This window comes from Podarcis muralis, chromosome 11, assembly GCF_964188315.1.
Source record: "Podarcis muralis chromosome 11, rPodMur119.hap1.1, whole genome shotgun sequence".
Taxonomy (NCBI): domain Eukaryota; kingdom Metazoa; phylum Chordata; class Lepidosauria; order Squamata; family Lacertidae; genus Podarcis; species Podarcis muralis.
This window is the reverse complement of record NC_135665.1, coordinates 56,438,563-56,456,734: the sequence shown is the minus strand read 5'-3', so window position 1 is coordinate 56,456,734 and position 18,172 is coordinate 56,438,563. Positions and strand designations below refer to the sequence as shown.

Here is an 18,172-nt window from a genome sequence, read left to right as displayed (position 1 = left end):
AAAACTTACTCAGTGTGTTTGAGTAGAGACCTTAACTCTGATTAGGCAAAGCCAAAGGTCCTGAACCAAGAATAGGATAAAGTGAGTGCAAATGGAAAAAATGAGATTTCAGCGTTTAGAAGATAAAACGCAAGTAGTCCGAGGAGCAATGACAAAAATATACCATTATACAAATCTATGGTGTGACCACTTTTGGAGTAATGTGGTTGCCTCATCTCAAAAAGGGTATTGCTGAGTTGGAAAAAGTTCAGAAAAGGGCAAGCAAAATGATCAAGGGGACAGAGTGACTCCCTTTTGAAGAAAGGTTGCAGCACTCAGGACTTTTTAGCTTAGGGGAAAGGTGGGTAACAGGAGACATGACAGAAGTTTATAAAATTATGCATGGCATGGAGAAAGTGGACAGAGAAAAGTTTTTCTCCCTCTCTCATAATACTAGAACTCATGGCCATCCACTGAAGCTGAATGTTGGAAGAAAGTACCGTATTTTTCGCTCTATAAGACGCACCAGACCACAGGACGCACCTAGTTTTTGGAGGAGGAAAACAAGAAAAAAAATATTCTGAATCTCAGAAGCCAGAACAGCAAGAGGGATCACTGCGCAGTGAAAGCAGCAATCCCTCTTGCTGTTTTGGCTTCTGTGATAGCTGCACAACCTGCATTCGCTCCATAAGACGCACACACATTTCCCCTTACTTTTTAGGAGGGAAAAAGTGAGTCTTATAGAGCAAAAAATACGGTACTTCTTCATGAAGCACATAGTCAAACTAGGGAACTCGCTGCCCCAGGAGGCAGTGATGGCCACCAACTTGGATGGTTTTATAAGGTAAAGGTAAAGGGACCCCTGACCATTAGGTCCAGTCGTGACCGACTCTGGGGTTGTGGCGCTCATCTCGCTTTACTGGCCGAGGGAGCCGGCGTACAGCTTCCGGGTCATGTGGCCAGCATGACTAAGCCACTTCTGGCGAACCAGAGCAGCGCACAGAAACGCCGTTTACCTTCCTACCTATTTATCTACTTACACTTTGACGTGCTTTCGAACTGCTAGGTTGGCAGGAGCAGGGACCGAGCAATGGGAGCTCATCCCGTTGCAGGGATTCGAACCGCCGACCTTCTGATCGGCAAACCCTAGGCTCTGTGGTTTAACCCACAGCGCCACCCGTGTCCCTGTGGTTTTATAAGAGGATTAGACAAATTCACGGAGGAGAGGGCTATTGATAGCTACTAGCCATGATGGCTACACTCTGCCTCCACAACTGGAGGCAGAAATGTCTCTACATACCAGCTGATAGAAACCAGAGGAGAGGAAAATGCTCTTGTGCTCATGTTCTGTTTGCTGATTTCCCACAGGCACCTGGCTGGCCACTGTGAGAACAGGATGCTGGGCTAAATGGGCCATTTGCCTGCTCCATCAGGCTCCTCTTAGGGTAGGCAACGCATTTCCTTGCCCCTGCTTTTTTGAGTCCCATTCCCAGGGTGACCATTAAGTAAAAAAAGTTAAGGCACATGGAAATTACAAAAAAAATAATTACAGGCATGTTAAGCATTAATACATTTCAGAGAGCATAAGTAAGCGCTGGCAACTGGTCCAGACCAAAGTCATAGTTGCTGTCATATTTCAAAGCCAGATGCGGAACTCAGAGTCTAGATATTTGCCAAAAAATATTCCACAAGGTTTTGTAGCTATCCAAGTCCAACACTGGTAAGCTGCCCATCTAGGCAATCTGTCTAACCTGTGACCCCCTGCCCTCCTGGCTCACAGCACCAATCTAATAGAACTCAGTACAGTTGGATACTTGCACCAGATGGATAATGAGTGTATTAATATCCTACCAGGTGCCTGTTTCTGAATCCCCAGAAGGTTCGATCAGGCTTAACCAGGGTTCAACAGTTTTTCCATGCTGGAAACTATAGTTATTAGCCTAAAACCTTAACTCCATATGTTCCACACGCCAGGACACGAAGCAATTGTCATTTTGACGAGGCAGCTAAATAGCCGAACTTAGTTCACAGGGGAACCATTAAGGCTGTAACAAATGTAAAGGCAGGGTGGTGTGGTTGGTATTATATAAAAGAACTCATGCAGAATCCCTTTAAAGTAGATTGGTTTTTTCAGGAGACCTTTTCTTCCACTATGATCGTTCACCAATACAAACTTCTGCCCTCAATCTGAATAGGCTCCTCATCTTGTTACAATACTTTCCACTAATTGCAGTGACACCTCCCAGAACCGGGGTAGCTAATCAGCTTATAAGATTCACTACAGCTGAACTAGGTCATCACGCTACTACTAATACCACTGGCATATGCTTCTTTCGTTTATGCCTCTCAGGACGCCAAGCATTATTTCTGCATCCCTTTGAATAGGTGCTATCTCACACATAACGGCTGTGCTCATTTAAGCAGCACCTCTTGGTAATTCCACCCTCTTCTAGGGTGGCAACATGGGAGCAGGCATTCTCTGCGACAGCTCCCAAGTGGTGGAACTCCCTTCCCCACAGAGATGAATCTGGCATCTTCATTGTACAGCTTTTGTCATATGCTGAAGATGCAAATCTTTACCCTGGCCTTTAACACCTGAGATGCATGTTTTGGAAAGGCAGCCTAATCTTGTGACTGTGGTTAGTTTTAGACTGTTTTAATATTTAATATTCACTCTTATGGTGAAGCACTGGTAGTGAATTGAAACGATACTGTTAATTAAAATTGAAATAATTCCTCAAAGTTTTTGCAGCAGGGCAAGTTTTACAGTAATGTTTGGTAACTGTATATATGCATGTAACCACTTACCTGGGAGAAAACCCCTTTAAACTCAGTAGGCTTTCTGATAATTATGAATAGGACTGCACTGTTCAGTCACACAATAAAGAACACAGAGCCATACAACACACACAACAAAGCAAGGACACAGGCACAGAGCCTTGCCCACTAACAAAACATTCAGCTCTGTCGTAATCACATTTGCACTTTCTGTAACTTTGGGGCAAATTGAGCAGAAGATAAAAATATTCGTTTATCCATAACTCCCTCACTGTACACCTATTTGCCAGAGGTTTGGCTGGCTTCACCACCTCAGAAGGTGCTACTGTGCCTGCAAATTTCACCCAATTTTGCTTAAATGTTCATAGAATCATAGAGTTGGAATAGACCACAAGGGCCATCGAGTCCAACCCCCTGCCAAGCAGGAAACACCATCAGAGCACTCCTGACATATGGTTGTCAAGCCTCTGCTTAAAGACCTCCAAAGGAGGAGACTCCACCACACTCCTTGGCAGCAAATTCCACTGTCGAACAGCTCTTACTGTCAGGAAGTTCTTCCTAATGTTTAGGTGGAATCTTCTTTCTTGTAGTTTGGATCCATTGCTCCGTGTCCGCTTCTCTGGAGCAGCAGGAAACAACCTTTCTCCCTCCTCTATGTGACATCCTTCTATATATTTGAACATGGCTATCATATCACCCCTTAACCTCCTCTTCTCCAGGCTAAACATGCCCAGCTCCCTTAGCCGTTCCTCATAAGGCATTGTTTCCAGGCCTTTGACCATTTTGGTTGCCCTCCTCTGGACACGTTCCAGTTTGTCAGTGTCCTTCTTGAACTGTGGTGCCCAGAACTGGACACAGTACTCCAGGTGAGGTCTGACCAGAGCAGAATACAGTGGCACTATTACTTCCCTTGATCTAGATGCTATACTCCTATTGATGCAGCCCAGAATTGCATTGGCTTTTTTAGCTGCCGCGTCACACTGTTGGCTCATGTCAAGTTTGTGGTCAACCAAGACTCCTAGATCCTTTTCACATGTACTGCTCTCAAGCCAGGTGTCCCCCATCTTGTATTTGTGCCTCTCATTTTTTTTTGCCCAAGTGCAATACTTTACATTTCTTCCTGTTAAAGTTCATCTTGTTTGTTTTGGCCCAGTTCTCTAATCTGTCAAGGTCGTTTTGAAGTGTGATCCTGTCCTCTGGGGTGTTAGCCACCCCTCCCAGTTTGGTGTCATCTGCAAATTTGATCAGGATGCCCTTGAGTCCATCATCCAAGTGTTATAGGCATTTGTTGATTTTCTCACTGCGATCAACATGTCAGAGGCTTTGAAAAATGAAGCAAAGTGACTCTCCACTTTCTAGTGTGATGTCACTCCAAGGCTTGAAGCGAAGCTGAGACAAACCCCTATCCAACAAGGCAGGTTCCTCAATTAAAGTTCTGTTAGCTCTTAATTCTCTCCTTTATAGAACTGAAAAAAAATGTGCCCCAGTGTCTAGTGGGCATAGAACTCAATTTCTAGTGGGATAGATCTCAATTTCCTAAACATACTGTCAAAATTGACATTCTACACTTGGGTTCAAATTTAAGATATGGTGCTCCTGTGATAACTCTTCTCTTTTAAAATAATATAGGCACCTGCCTGGTTCAGCTAGTAAAACTGAAGCTGGAAATTCTTGGATTAAGTCATTGAATAGGATCCAAGATCAATACTGTGCATGTGTCACTTTTCTACACATGGGCTCTCAAAATATCCTATGTATCCAGAAAGGTGCATTGAGCATCTTCATTGCACAGCTTTTGCTATATGTTGCAGACATACCCCTTTACCCCAGAATTTGACAGTTATTTTGTTTTGTGGGAATTGCCTCTTTTGCTAAATGTATACTGCTTTGTTCTAGTATATTGTTGTAATCCACCCTGGGATCTTATGGTGAAGGGTGGATAAGAAATCTTACATACAAACAAATAAGCAAATAACCTACCAGAACAGCTAGTTTACCTCCAAGTCCTAAACTATTTGTTTTGCCATCTTATGAACATGATTGCCTATACTAAGGTAATTAGCAAGGTAATAATCCTTTTATAGAATCATCTGCCTTTCTGCATCAGCGCATTCTTTAAATATTGAAAAATGAAATGCAATCTACATGTTATGAATAGAATTATAGTTTGGGACTCTATTTACTCTTACATAATCAAGGATGATTCTGATAATGATTAAATTCAACGGCAGTGTCCATCCAAGTAATCTGTTACATCTAATTTCACTGCTAGCAGCTGAGCGTGAGGAAATGATTTACACAAATCTGTCAACATTAATGACTGCAGAATGTGTCAATTACTCTGTGGCATAAAGTTCTATTTTACTGAGGCCCTGGTTGAACTATAAATGACAAGTCTCAGTTCAACCTTTAATCCACAATAGTCTTCATAATTTAAAACTATTGGCAGTCCGTATTCATAGGAGGATTTAAAAAAGCCTCCATAGAAGTTGAATTACTTCTCACATTAAGGAAGGAATTACTAGAGCATCTGGTGAATCTTGAATTATGGCCGTCTGTGCTCTGTCAGCTGTACGGCTAAGTAGATTTTGAGTTGAGAATTCCTAAAGCAATAAAATTAAAGTTGCACTTGCTGATTTTACTTCACCTAAAATAATTCATCATAGTCATGTGTTACCTACAAATATGCTTGCTGCTCAGTTCCACAACCAGGTCTACTGAAAGCTTATAGACCACATTTTCTGTGTCTCAAAAGCCCACTCTCCTAGCCCACTCTCAAAGTAAGGCGATGCTTGTGGTAATAATCCAAGCCACATTTTCTTGAATTGGCTGCTTTAGAAAATAAATATAGTATTTGTCACACCATCATCAATTTTCTTAAAATAAACCGCTTTCAAAATTAAATTGGAATTAACTTTTATTTAACATGTAAGGGTTCCTTGTGCAGGTCCTGCTGCTAGAAACAACTAGCAATCTGGAAAGTCAGAAACATCTATTTACATGGAATGATAACTCTATTATCTATGCGGCAGCTAGACTGGTGACTGGGGGCAGCCGCCGAAACCATATAACACCGGTCTTGAAAGACCTACATTGGCTCCCAGTACGTTTACGAGCACAATTCAAAGTGTTGGTGCTGACTTTTAAAGCCCTAAACGGCCTCGGTCCAGTATACCTGAAGGAGCGTCTCCACCCCCATCATTCTGCCCGGACGCTGAGGTCCAGCGCCGAGGGCCTTCTGGCGGTTCCCTCATTGCAAGAAGCAAAGCTACAGGGAACCAGGCAGAGGGCTTTCTTGGTAGTGGCGCCCGCCCTGTGGAATGCCCTTCCAGCAGATGTCAAAGCGATAAACAACTACCTGACATTCAGAAGACATCTTAAGGGAAGTTTTTAACGTGTGATATTTTACTGTATTTTTGGTTTCTATGGAAGCCGCCCAGAGTGGCTGGGGAGGCCCAGCCAGATGGGCGGGGTATTAATAATAATAATAATAATAATAATAATAAAATAATAATAATAATTACTATTACAGCACTAATCTCCAACTAGAATAAACAGGATCCACCAAGAGACTGTGCTTGGAGGTAAAGTGGGCTGTACTTGCCGTATCACTAGGCCAGTACCATTCTCCTCCCAATCACTATTTCAGGATTTATTTATTTTTAAGAGAGGGATAAAAAGGGGAGAGGGGAAAGGAGAAGCTAAAAACTAATATAAGAACAACAACAACAACAACAACAACAACAACAACAAATTAAAATAGGTGCCTCAATATGCAGGTTAGGTTTGAAGATGGATCCCAGGTCTGGAAAGCTTGAGGACTACTATATTGCAGAACAATCTGAAAGCTAACTGGACAGCAGTTGCGTCACTACCACACCCACAACTACACACAGAGGACAGAGTGGAAGGTGGGGGGGGGGCAGAAATTTGGCATAGCTGTTGGGCCAGGAGTGGGTCTGATGCAGAGGGACCAGTAGATCCCAGGCTAGCTCATCCCCTCCCCCATCTGCTTTATGGTGGGAATCCTGCAGGCAGAATGGAGAGCTCTACACCAAAGGAGTGATGCCGGCAGAACTGTTTGAGGCTCCCGCTGCTCCAAGCGTGATAGATAAGGGTGTGTGTGCATTGCAGTCTTATTTATTTAAATATTTAGTCCTCACCTTACAGAGTAAAAACCTTCCCAAGAGAAAAATAAATTATAATACACAAGTATTAAACCAAGGAAAAACTAAACACAGGAAAAACAATAGAATCTAAGGGATCAGCTCGTAATGTAACAAACATCCTTGAAGGAATTCTGGGTCACAACTGGTCCCAAAGAAAACCCCAGAAAGTACAATGAGGGGGAAATGACTAGCAGGGAAGTTGTTGATTTGGAAGATTTGGGGACAACAGAGCTCAGATTCAAGCAGAAGTTCTGCTGTGCCATCAAAGATGGAAAGAAGTACAAGATACAGGAGAGGCTGTTTATATTACATAGTGACCTCTGCTATTGAGGGACCATGACTTCACGAGAATCTATAATAACCATGCTGGTCTAACACACCAGTATATTTATTTGTCCCATGCCATTCACTAAACAGATTACACAGCACTTTCCCTAGTGTGTCAGCAGTAACAGGCAATATTAGTGTTTGCCAGTGGCAGCGGCTGCCCATTGGGAGTGGTAGGGCAGAAGGGAGGCCAAGAGGAGGTGGCGCCTGAGTCAATGGGAGCCACAGAAAACAAATTCTAGTCCGTCTGTCCCCAATCTCCTCCTTGCTGTGGTCTACAAGAGCAACACAGAGATGGAGGAGGAAGATGACAGGTATGGCCCCCCACTGGACGGCATGCAAGTAAGAAGACAATCAGGGCTCTTCCACACTTACCTTTGCTGCACATTTATCGGCACAGGTCTGGGCTTTCTAGGTGTCCAAGCGTGCCCCAGATCTGCTGCTTTCCCTGTGAAAGCCCGCTCTTTACTGCTCGAATCAAAGCAAACTGCAATCTGAAAAAACTCGAATTGCCATTTGCTCCAATTCAGCGGTAAAGTTCAGGTTTTCCTAGCAAAAGCGACAAGGGAAAAAACCATTCATACACAGACCAGGAAAGCAGAGACCTGTGCCTAGAAAATGCGGGGCAAAAGGTAAATTTGGGTAAGCCCTGTGACTGGTGGGGTAGAGCCCCATTCACCCTTATGGAGCAGCCTTTTGGCCACCTATTCCATGTAGTTAACCATTTTTGGCGGGCACAGGCAGACGTCATTAGCAAGCAGCTAAAGGATAAATGGAGCGCACTGTATTGCAGTTTAAGATTTAACCTAGACTTCATGAAGCTGAACAGAATTTACCTGGGTTCATATTCAAATCTGAGCAATAGGAAATTCAAGTATCTATCCTGCGGAATTTAGGTTGAAGCTAGTTTAAATATTTTGTAAAAGGCTTGTATTTACCTGATGATCCTCTGAGCGGCATACTGATGAAGTGAGCGGAACTGTGCTGACATATTGGCTAAAGCTGCCAAACAATTTGTATGAAGGTATTTGTCCTGTTGGAGATGAGGAGGGGAAAAAACACACACATCAAACTATCCTTTCTGTATACAGCAAGACCTGTCAAAAGGAAATCACTCACCAGTCTAACATCCGTTTACCGGAGGCAAAGTTGCAATGAAGACAAACCCAACTTGTGCTCTGATTTTAGGGATAAGCCTTAGCAACAACTTGTGCAATCATGGCTCAATATGCTTAGGTCTTTTAAGGAATTGTCACTGCATATTTTTAGAGTGTGACTATATATTTAACCCTGGTCAGAAACAAAGCTGAACAACTTTTATTCTTCTTCAGTCCTTAATTTTTATTTTATACGATTTTTTAAAAAAAGGTTTGTAATAATGCAGCTTCTCTTTTCTAAACATGGCAGGTGGGGAATAAAGGGGGGGGGATTCCTAATGGATTTTAAAATAACAACACCAAACTAAAGTGAACAGATCTGTTCAGTCCCTGTGTCTCCAGTGCTAGGAAGGGCCGCTTGGGGATGTGGAGAGGAATTAGCAATTAAAGTTGATCAAATCAAATCTACGTGAAATCAGCCCAAAATACAGTTCTTACCCTTGTTCGTGTCATGTTGTACTGAATAGTCCTTATTACTACTAGTATCAGGAGACTCCCCAGGGAAATTTCTGTTAATACACGTTCTGAGTACCAAGTAATATTTTTCAATATCTGAAATAAAGAAAGGAAAGAGCATATTTGATTGTCTTCCACTGCCTGTTATTATCAGTAATTTAATATATTTGTTTTAAAATCATTTTAATTTTATTACAGTTAAATTTTATCTATGTTATTTTAATTTGTGTAAGACAGCTTAAGTCTTGGTCTGGGGAAAAGGTGGAATGCAAACAAACAAACAAACAAGTATAATAGTGCTGTTCTCTGGAGTATGGCTCCCACCACCACCATCCAAAAGAAAAGACTAGAAATCTCCATGTTTGATGCAGGGCAATTTTAAAGTGGATGCAACCAAAGGATATAGGTTGGACTCCAAAGTTGTTTTTGTCTAGTTTTATAACTGCTTTGAGCTGTATAAATAAACCGAATGAATGAATGATGAAATAAAATCAATCTTTTCAGCAGCTCAGACTTTATGTTCAGACCTGAGACAAATATTGTCTACGAGTGAATCTAATCATGTCACACCATGTGGTCACATCACTACCAGCTATGTCTGGCTCACCAGCTATGATTATTTCTGGACAGAGAGAGTTTTGCCACTCTGACCCATGTGCTGGTAGCCTTGAGGTTGGATTAGGGTAACATGCTCTATGCCAGGGGTAGGCAACCTAAGGCCCGTGGGCCGGATGCGGCCCAATAGCCTTCTCAAGCCGACCTGCGGACGGTCCGGGAATCAGCATGTTTTTACATGAGTAGAATATGTCCTTTTATTTAAAATGTATCTCTGGGTTATTTGTGGGGCATAGGAATTCGTTCATTTAAAAAAAAATATAGAGTCCAGCCCACCAAATGGTCTGAGGGATGGTGGACAGGCCCATGGTTGAAAAAGGTTGTTGACCCCTGCTCTATGCCCTTGAAGGTGACTCGAAAGCTGCAGCTAGTCCAGAATATAGCAGCTCAGTTCCTATCAGCAGCTCCTACTTCAGCATATAACACTAATTTTGAAAGAACTGCGCTGGTTGCCAATATATACAGAGATGTGCATTCAGGATCAGAAGTGCACAAAGACAAACTCACTGACGTCTTGGTTGCCCTTGCGGATGTCATATTAGGTTTACTTAACAGTTGCGGTTTTCATTATTAATAAAACTGGACTCAGTACAGGCATAGGTAGCAGTTTGTCTGAAGCCAATGGCAGAAAGATCTCTTATTTTTGATCTTCTTTCCAAGGAAGCCAAAACCACATTTTCTTTTCAAACAAAAATCTTTTAACCAGACAGGAAAGCTTTTGCGGCTTCTTTGGGGGAACCCAGGAAAGTGTCTATATAATCAGCAATTTATAAAATGGCACTTACTAAAATTAATCTTAAATATCAATAAATAATTGTGGGTGTAATACCACAAAAGGAAAATACATACAGAGATTGGCAAACGCAATGCAGCTATAAAAGGAAGATGTGCAACGAAGGACAGGATGGGAGGCCCATTATGATGCAAAATGTCTTTATTATTTTTATTTTATTTTAGGACAAAAGTTGTGCCTTCCAAAGTTTCAAAGTTGCTAAAATAAACTAGCATAGTTTTTTTAGAGGCCCTCTTGAAAATGGCTACAAAAGATTTCTGTTGCATATATTTTCAATTTATTTTTTTTAAAAAATATGTTTAGAAAAGTATATCCCCACCCCATGCTGAACGAAAAGACTTTCAAAACTGAGGGATACTTCAAAAACAGTTTGCAATATAGTCAGGAGTGGGAAGAATTAAGCTGTTTAAAGGGGGGAAGGGGAATGTTCCTTTGGTCTGCCACAAGTTTCTTCTAGGAACTGAAGGAGTTCCACGAATCCTAGCTATTATGCTTTATTTCATCTACAGACTGCCAATTTTCTAATTTTTCTCATTATAGATAGGTTTGCCCCAATATTCAAAATAAGCATATAAACTGGAGAGTGTGGGGTGGAAGAGTGTGAACAGACAAAACTCAATGATCAGGTCAGAGCGCCTCCATCATTTGGTTTAAAGAAGTGGCTTATAAATAGTTGGATGGATCCAACCTAAGCTCCCTCTGAAATTAAAAAAAACTTAAGATAGTCATGACAAACTTTTCACAGTAATTTCAGTGGGGCCAAAATGGAAATAACAGTCTGAACCCAACCTTATGTTTTGAAATCCATTCATGAACTGCATCACAATTGCAGGCTTAGCCAATAAGACACTGGACATAACTTCTTCCTTTTAGACTCTATATACTGTGTAAAGTAAATCAGTTATGTTATATTTCTCAAATTTGTCATCCGAAATGGACCTGACTCAAGGTGCAATAAGAGTTTCTTGATTAGCCTCAGTATAAAAGGCTTAAGACCTATGAGAAAAGACTAGAGAATCTCAAATGCTTAGGAACAAATTGAATGCATAAAAATCAGCTATGCTGACATGACAACCACCATCAGAGTGAACTTGGCAACAAAAAGACCAAATTCATCTTTATACAGAAGAGCATTTATATTTTAAATTGATTTCTTATAGCTCATAAACTTACCACTTCATGAATGGATCGATTGAAGCCATCATCTTCAGTAAGGATTAACAAAATTATCAGAGCCATGTAAACATGGTGAGAGTTCCTTTCTTCGACATGATAAAGGATCTCAAGAATTGGCAAAACCTTGAAGAGAGGAAAATAGGGATGGAGTAGTTTAGTATTCAAAAGTTCCCAAAACAAACATATACATACACTTTTAGATCCCTCTGATTTTACATAACCATTTTGTTAGTAATTTAATAGCTTCAGAAACAGATGAAAACACACACAACTGACCAAAAATTATTAACTCCCTTTCGTGTGTATGTGTTTTTAAAGCAGTCGGGCGGGGGGGGGGGGAGAGTTAAATAAACTCCTATGAGGAAACATAAAATTCAAATCCTAATAAACAAGACTCTTGGCAGTGCTTTTATGATGGATCATCACATTCTAAATTTCTAGAGCTGACAGAGCTAATAATAATATACATCTAACTCCATCATTCTGGCAGGTAAAGTGGACTGAGTGTGATATTTTATCATTAATATTATCCAACATGAGTTTCAGACAGTTTTGCTGCTTCCATTTAAGAAAAAACATCCTGCAGGGTTCTCCCCATCCAGCAAATTATTTCAATCTCTTTCACAGCAATGAATGGCTAAACAGCATGAACGAGCACACACATGGGTTTTTGAAGATTGAGGGGTGCTATGGTGTTATAATCACTGAAGTAGGGTAAAGTGGGTACCAGGGCTTGGTTGATCCATAGCCAGGTAAATGCATTCTGCATACAATTTAAATACACTTTCCTCCCCCAAAAGTTGTAGATAATGCAACTAGTTATTTGGTAGAAATGATCACTGAAGTGGAGTGGGAATATCTGTGATGGCATACACGAACAAACATTTTACAAGCAAGATCCTCTGTTGAGTATTAGATTGGCAAAGCAGTGGAATAGTCAGTAAAATACTTACCAGATTTTCCATATCTGTTCGAGCCAACATATATGTTCGAACATTGCTGTTCTGATGCAGAAGGATGTACAAAAGAAGGGTTGCTTGATCAGAGTTTTGCTGCTCACACAAAGTGGTATATAAACTGTTAAAATTAATCTGGAAAGTGTGAGGATTTGGTGAAGGAAGAGCAGTGCTATCTGGAGGGGGGGAAAACAAACAGATTGAAAGGGATTCATCTTACTGATTTTGTGATTTCCCCATCGTGAGGTGAGTCTTCAAGGGTTAGTTCAACAGTAGTCAAACTTTTCAGACAATGGACCCACCTTTAGCCCAGACATGCATTTGAGGATCCATTTCTAAATAGTTTTAAAAAAAATAAATCATCATTTATTTCTAAAGTGATAGTGCAGCTGTAATGACCTACTTTGGGTCCTCTTACTGCCAACAAGCCCATAACCAAACTAGGATTCTACTGCAAGGTTCCCAAGTTCAACTCTCTCTTTGATTCTTGACAGATGGATAGGTTTTTAAAAAGGTACATACCTTGTGTGTTCTTGAAGGACATAATAGCTTGTCTGTAAGGGTTTGGTGTATCTGGTGCATCAGTCAGATTTGCTAGCACAAGTAGCAACAGAAGACTTTGATTAGCTAGAGGTGAAGACTCCTCCTGCTGAGGAGCACGCTTGCTGCCCACGCCTCCCAATGTGAACACTGTCCATAGGCCAGCTAAATGGAAGACAGGGATATCTGATTTAGGTTTGGCAGGTAGCCTTGGCTTGCTGTATGAACTGTATATTGAACTCTGATTCAAACTAAGACATTTTAGAGGCCTAGACTTGATATGCAGTCCTATCTGCAGCTCTCTCCAATAGGTTAGAACTTCTTGATCACCAATCCAGAACATATAGAAATAATCTCAAAACTCAGAAATTAACCATCTTCAGTATGCAATTTAAAAGGAGTCACGCAAATTATATCCACATGCAATCTGTTGGTACCATGCTGCGATGCCACTCCCTAGATTCAGCTAGACACTGTGATGAGCTTGTGCCCCAAACTGGGAAGCTGTGCCAGCATAAAACTGCCCAACTATGAATTTATGCCAATGTGGCTACCCAACACAAAGACAAAAGTAGGTGCAGAAAGGGAAGTACAGTGGTACCTCTACTTACGTTCACCTCCGGTTACGTATCCTTCAGGATACGTGCGTGGCAAACCCGGAAGTATTTTTCCGGGTTTCATCGCACGTGCAGAAGCGCTGTATGCTGCATGCGCAGAAGTGCTAAACTGTACCACGTGCATGCACAGAAGCAGCACCTCCAGATATGTACACCGCAGGATCCGACCGGAGCTCCGGAACAGATCCCGTGTGAAACTGGAGGTACCACTGTAGTGGGTTTTTGACACAAGGGTAGTCAGGCCAGTGAATACCCATCATGCCCAGGATCAGTATTAAGAGATTTAGGATTAAGGGGCTGAAGGAACAAGAGAAAGGTAACTCAAACGTAAGAACATAAGAAGAGCTTGATGGATCAGGCCATTGGTCCATCTAATCCAGCATCCTGCTCTCACAGTGGCCAATCAGATGCCTGTGGGAAGCCAGGGAGCACAACAAGAGCACTCTTCCCGCCCATGTTTTTCAGCAACTGGTATTCGGAAACATTTTTGCCTCTAACTGTGGAGATACAGCATAGCCATCATGGCTGGTGGCCATTGATAGCCCTCTCCTCCATGAATTTGCCTAATGATAATTTGTTTGCTTGTCTCCCCCACAGAACACAAAGAAAACCAGTCTTCTAGCTGATATGCTAATTCTGTACATAGGAGAGAGAGAAATTATGGGGTAATATGCAAGCATGACATCCCCTGCTTCTACTCTAAACTGGTACCATCCAGTAAATGCCTACAGAGCAAAAATACAGTTGCAACAAAAGCTACGTCAGAAGACAATATGAACATTTCTCTAAGTGAGATATTCAAAAGAACTGTGTTAGAGTACTAGTGCATCCAGCGTTATTGATTTCTTAGGGACCTTTATAAAAGGCAACATGCTTTGACAAGTGGAAAAGAATAAACAATTTTTAGTGAGCAGCTCAGGAAGCTCAAAACTAAATGAAAAACAAAACAAAACAAAACAAAACAAAACAAAAACTTTATACTGACAGCTCTGTTCTTGAGTTTATGCCATAATAAATTTGTTAGCCTTTAAGGTGCCATAAGATAGTTCTTTTTGAAACAAAATTAAATTATCCTGCATCTGCTGTGCACAAAAAATAATAATTTACAAAGCCAAAGAAGGAAGGTGGCTTTTATCTGTATCAGTGCAATAATAAGTATGGCACTGTTGTGAAAGCCTTTTTCTTTACTAAGCTGCAGAATACATGCAAAACTAACCTTTCCAGTGAAGCCTTTGGCTCAACTCCTTCGTGTAACTAAGTCGATAACTAAGTCTGAGCACATACAATGGAAGCAACCTCATATTGGGTAGTATTCAACTAATTCTGACTCACTGAAATTAATGAACATGGCTAATTAATTGACATAACTAAGTGAAGTTCACTGATTTCAACAGGTCTACTTGAGTAAAATAAGGGATGCGGGTGGCGCTGTGGGTTAAACCACAGAGCCTAGGGCTTGCCAATCAGAAGGTTGGCGGTTTGAATCCCCGCAACGGGGTGAGCTCCCGTTGCTCAGTCCTGCTCCTGCCAACCTAGCAGTTCGAAGGCACGTCAGAGTGCAAGTAGATAAATAGGTACCATTCCAGCGGGAAGGTAAACGGCATTTCCGTGTGCTGCTCTGGTTCGCCAGAAGTGGCTTAGTCATGCTGGCCACATGACCCGGAAGCTGTACGCCGGCTCTCTCGGCCAATAAAGTGAGATGAGCGCTGCAACCCCAGAGTCGGCCACGACTGGACCTAATGGTCAGAGGTCCCTTTACCTTTACCGTGGTACCTCGTGTTAAGTACTTAATTCATTCCGGAGGTCCATTCTTAACCTGAAACTGTTCTTAACCTGAAGCACCACTTTAGCTAATGGAGCCTCCCGCTGCTGCCGCGCCACTAGAGCATGATTTCTGTTCTCATCCTGAAGCAAAGTTCTTAACCCTTAACACAAACTATTTCTGGGTTAGTGGAGTCTGTAACCTGAAGCGTATGTAACCCGAGGTACCACTGTACTTGAGTAAAACTTAGCTGAATACCCATCCATTGGATTCTCTGCTTACACCTGCCTCCTCCCTTTTCTTCCTGTTTCCCATGTTGGGTCCTTAGGGCAGAACCCTTTCTCCTCTTGTACTCTGTAAGTGCCATGCACATTGATGATACATCCACACACACACACGCGCGCACACACACACTAATTTAATTTTGTACTCTTATATAAGCTGGATGAGAACACATCAACAAAAAGAGGGGAAGAAACAGAAGGATAGAACTTTCTTTATGTACGCCACAACAGCAGCAAGAATACTTATTGCAAAGTATTGGAAGACACAAGATCTACCCACCCTGGAAGAATGGCAGATGAAGGTGATGGACTACATGGAACTGGCAGAAATGACCGGCAGAATCCGAGACCAGGGAGAAGAATCGGTGGAAGAATATTGGAAGAAATTTAAAGACTATCTACAGAAATATTGTAAAATTCATGAATGTTAGAATGATGTTGGATAAGAAGTTAAGTGGTTTTTAGCGATAATGCTATAAGGAGTATGAAAAAATGGATTATTAACAGGTAAAAATTTAATGTTACAATATTTTAAGATTAAAGACTAGGATAAACAAAGGGGGAAAGGATTTGCTGAACTAACAAATTGAATTGGAATACAAAAAAGGGAGGTGTGAGGAGGTCCGGGAAACAAGCAAATGAAAAATAAGTAATGGAAAGATGGAATTGTTTTTAACTATTTTTATTTTGTATTTTTCTTTTTTCTTTTTTCTTTTTGTAATACTTTGAAAATCTTAATAAATATCTTTAAAAAAAGAAAGAAAGAAACAGCAAGGCAATGGGAAAGTGCTAGGAGTAATACCTCCTAACTATATAAATACTCCAACAACCCCTTGGGTTTCTGATCTTTCCACTGACTAGTTTTGCCAAAATCACAGAGACTAAAAAACACACTTCATAGGCACACAAACTCTCCTTGAATTAAGCCAATTTGTCAGTTAAATTCCAAAGTCCCTAGAGCTCAGACATATCAGCTTGGCAAGCATAGAAACTAACAGGGCACTGGATAGGTCAATTTAAAAGTAGCTTGTAATTTCAATGCTTGGTGGAATGTGAATCATTATTCTTAAATATTTAGGCATAAGAAAACATGTTGCTCCAGTAGACAATTAGATAATAGACTCTGAAGACTGACAGCGATATCACACACTATTTAAGAAAATGCATGAATTTCTCAGCAATATTTTACAGGCTGTGCGTAATTTAGAATGCAAGCTTAACACAGCGAATGGCATTTGACTAAGATAATTATCCAACACTAGTACGGTATACAGAAGAAAAGACTACTGAAAACTAATTATGAAAGGATCGTTTCTAGGCGACATAAAGTCTGGCAAAACAAAATAAAGCATCCAAGTATTCAAAACTACTGTAGATTGGCTTAGCTCTGACGTATTAAAACATGACAAGTTTTCAGGCACAGCAGATACAAATATGAAGGTTATTTAAGGTTGACATAAATGCAACAAAATAACACAGAACACTTTGGTTCTACCATGCTAAATCCAAGACTAGTACAATAATGGCAAGGGGGTCCAAACAAATTTTGGTGGAAGGGGAGGGCCATTGAAGAGCCATAGTAATGAGGCTCAGCGTCACCTCAGGTACCATTCTAAAATTATAGATGATTTCAGTGTTTCTAAACTACCATATTTTTTGCTCTATAAAACTCACTTTTTCCCTCCTAAAAGGTAAGGGGAAATGTGTGTGCGTCTTAAGGAGCGAATGCAGGCTGCGCAGCTATCCCAGAAGCCAGAACAGCAAGAGGGATCGCTGCTTTCGCTGTGCAGCGATCCCTCTTGTTGTTCTGGCTTCTGAGATTCAGAATATTTCCCCCCCCTCTCCAAAAACTAGGTGCGTCTTATGGTGTGGTGCATCTTATAGAGCGAAAAATAAAAAGTTAGGACACTCTTAGACTTTAAGACCAATTCTATGCCTATATAAGAAGTGAAATTGTTGGGTATTAAAACAAGGCTTTGTCTCAGAAAAGTGTGCACAGAATTGCAGCCATAACTAGGTTAAGATCTTGGGTTACACAGAATGATGGTGCAATGAAGCAGGAATGGAGGGTGCCCCCCCCAAAAAAAATATCGTTAGCCACCTCTGTCTTTAGCACTTTTAAGAACTAGGTCCATGTTTTCAGAGAATGTAAGGTTGGGGGAAGAGTTGTGGGTAATGTGAACACTTGCATACTAATAGTCGTCTTAACTGGGATGGAATAAATACTTTCTGGAGGGTTTTTGTTTTTGTTCTATTATGTATTTTGTATTCTCATTTTGTATTTTTCCGTTGTGGACCGCCCTGGGATCTTCAGATGAAGGGCTGTATGCATATTTAATTATTAATAATATTAATTTAGAATTACAACAATATACTGAGTAAAATTTGTAGGATTTTTAAATATATGGTCCTGATTTTTACAACGTGCCTCACAGCTGTATGTGCCATGCCATCTACCAAAACTATCTGAAACGTAATTACGTACTTTGGACTGTTCAAATTTCTCTGCCTTCCATCTAAGAAAAGTATCCTAAATTAGGTTCTGCAAAAACATTACAGGTTT

General features: G+C 41.0%; 1 protein-coding gene across 5 annotated transcripts in view; it reads right to left on the bottom strand.

Annotated features, from left to right (window-relative positions):
- DYM (dymeclin) overlaps positions 1-18,172 on the bottom strand; it is a 169,547-nt gene that overhangs the window by 88,947 nt on the left and 62,428 nt on the right. For all 5 annotated transcript variants that reach the window (XM_077936498.1, XM_077936496.1, XM_077936497.1 and 2 more), the window contains 5 exons: positions 12,929-13,111; positions 12,404-12,582; positions 11,448-11,573; positions 8,849-8,962; positions 8,192-8,286 (listed from right to left, as the gene is read on the bottom strand). In XM_077936498.1, the coding sequence (XP_077792624.1) occupies positions 8,192-8,286; positions 8,849-8,962; positions 11,448-11,573; positions 12,404-12,582; positions 12,929-13,111 (697 nt within the window). The remainder of the gene's footprint in view (positions 1-8,191; positions 8,287-8,848; positions 8,963-11,447; positions 11,574-12,403; positions 12,583-12,928; positions 13,112-18,172) is intronic.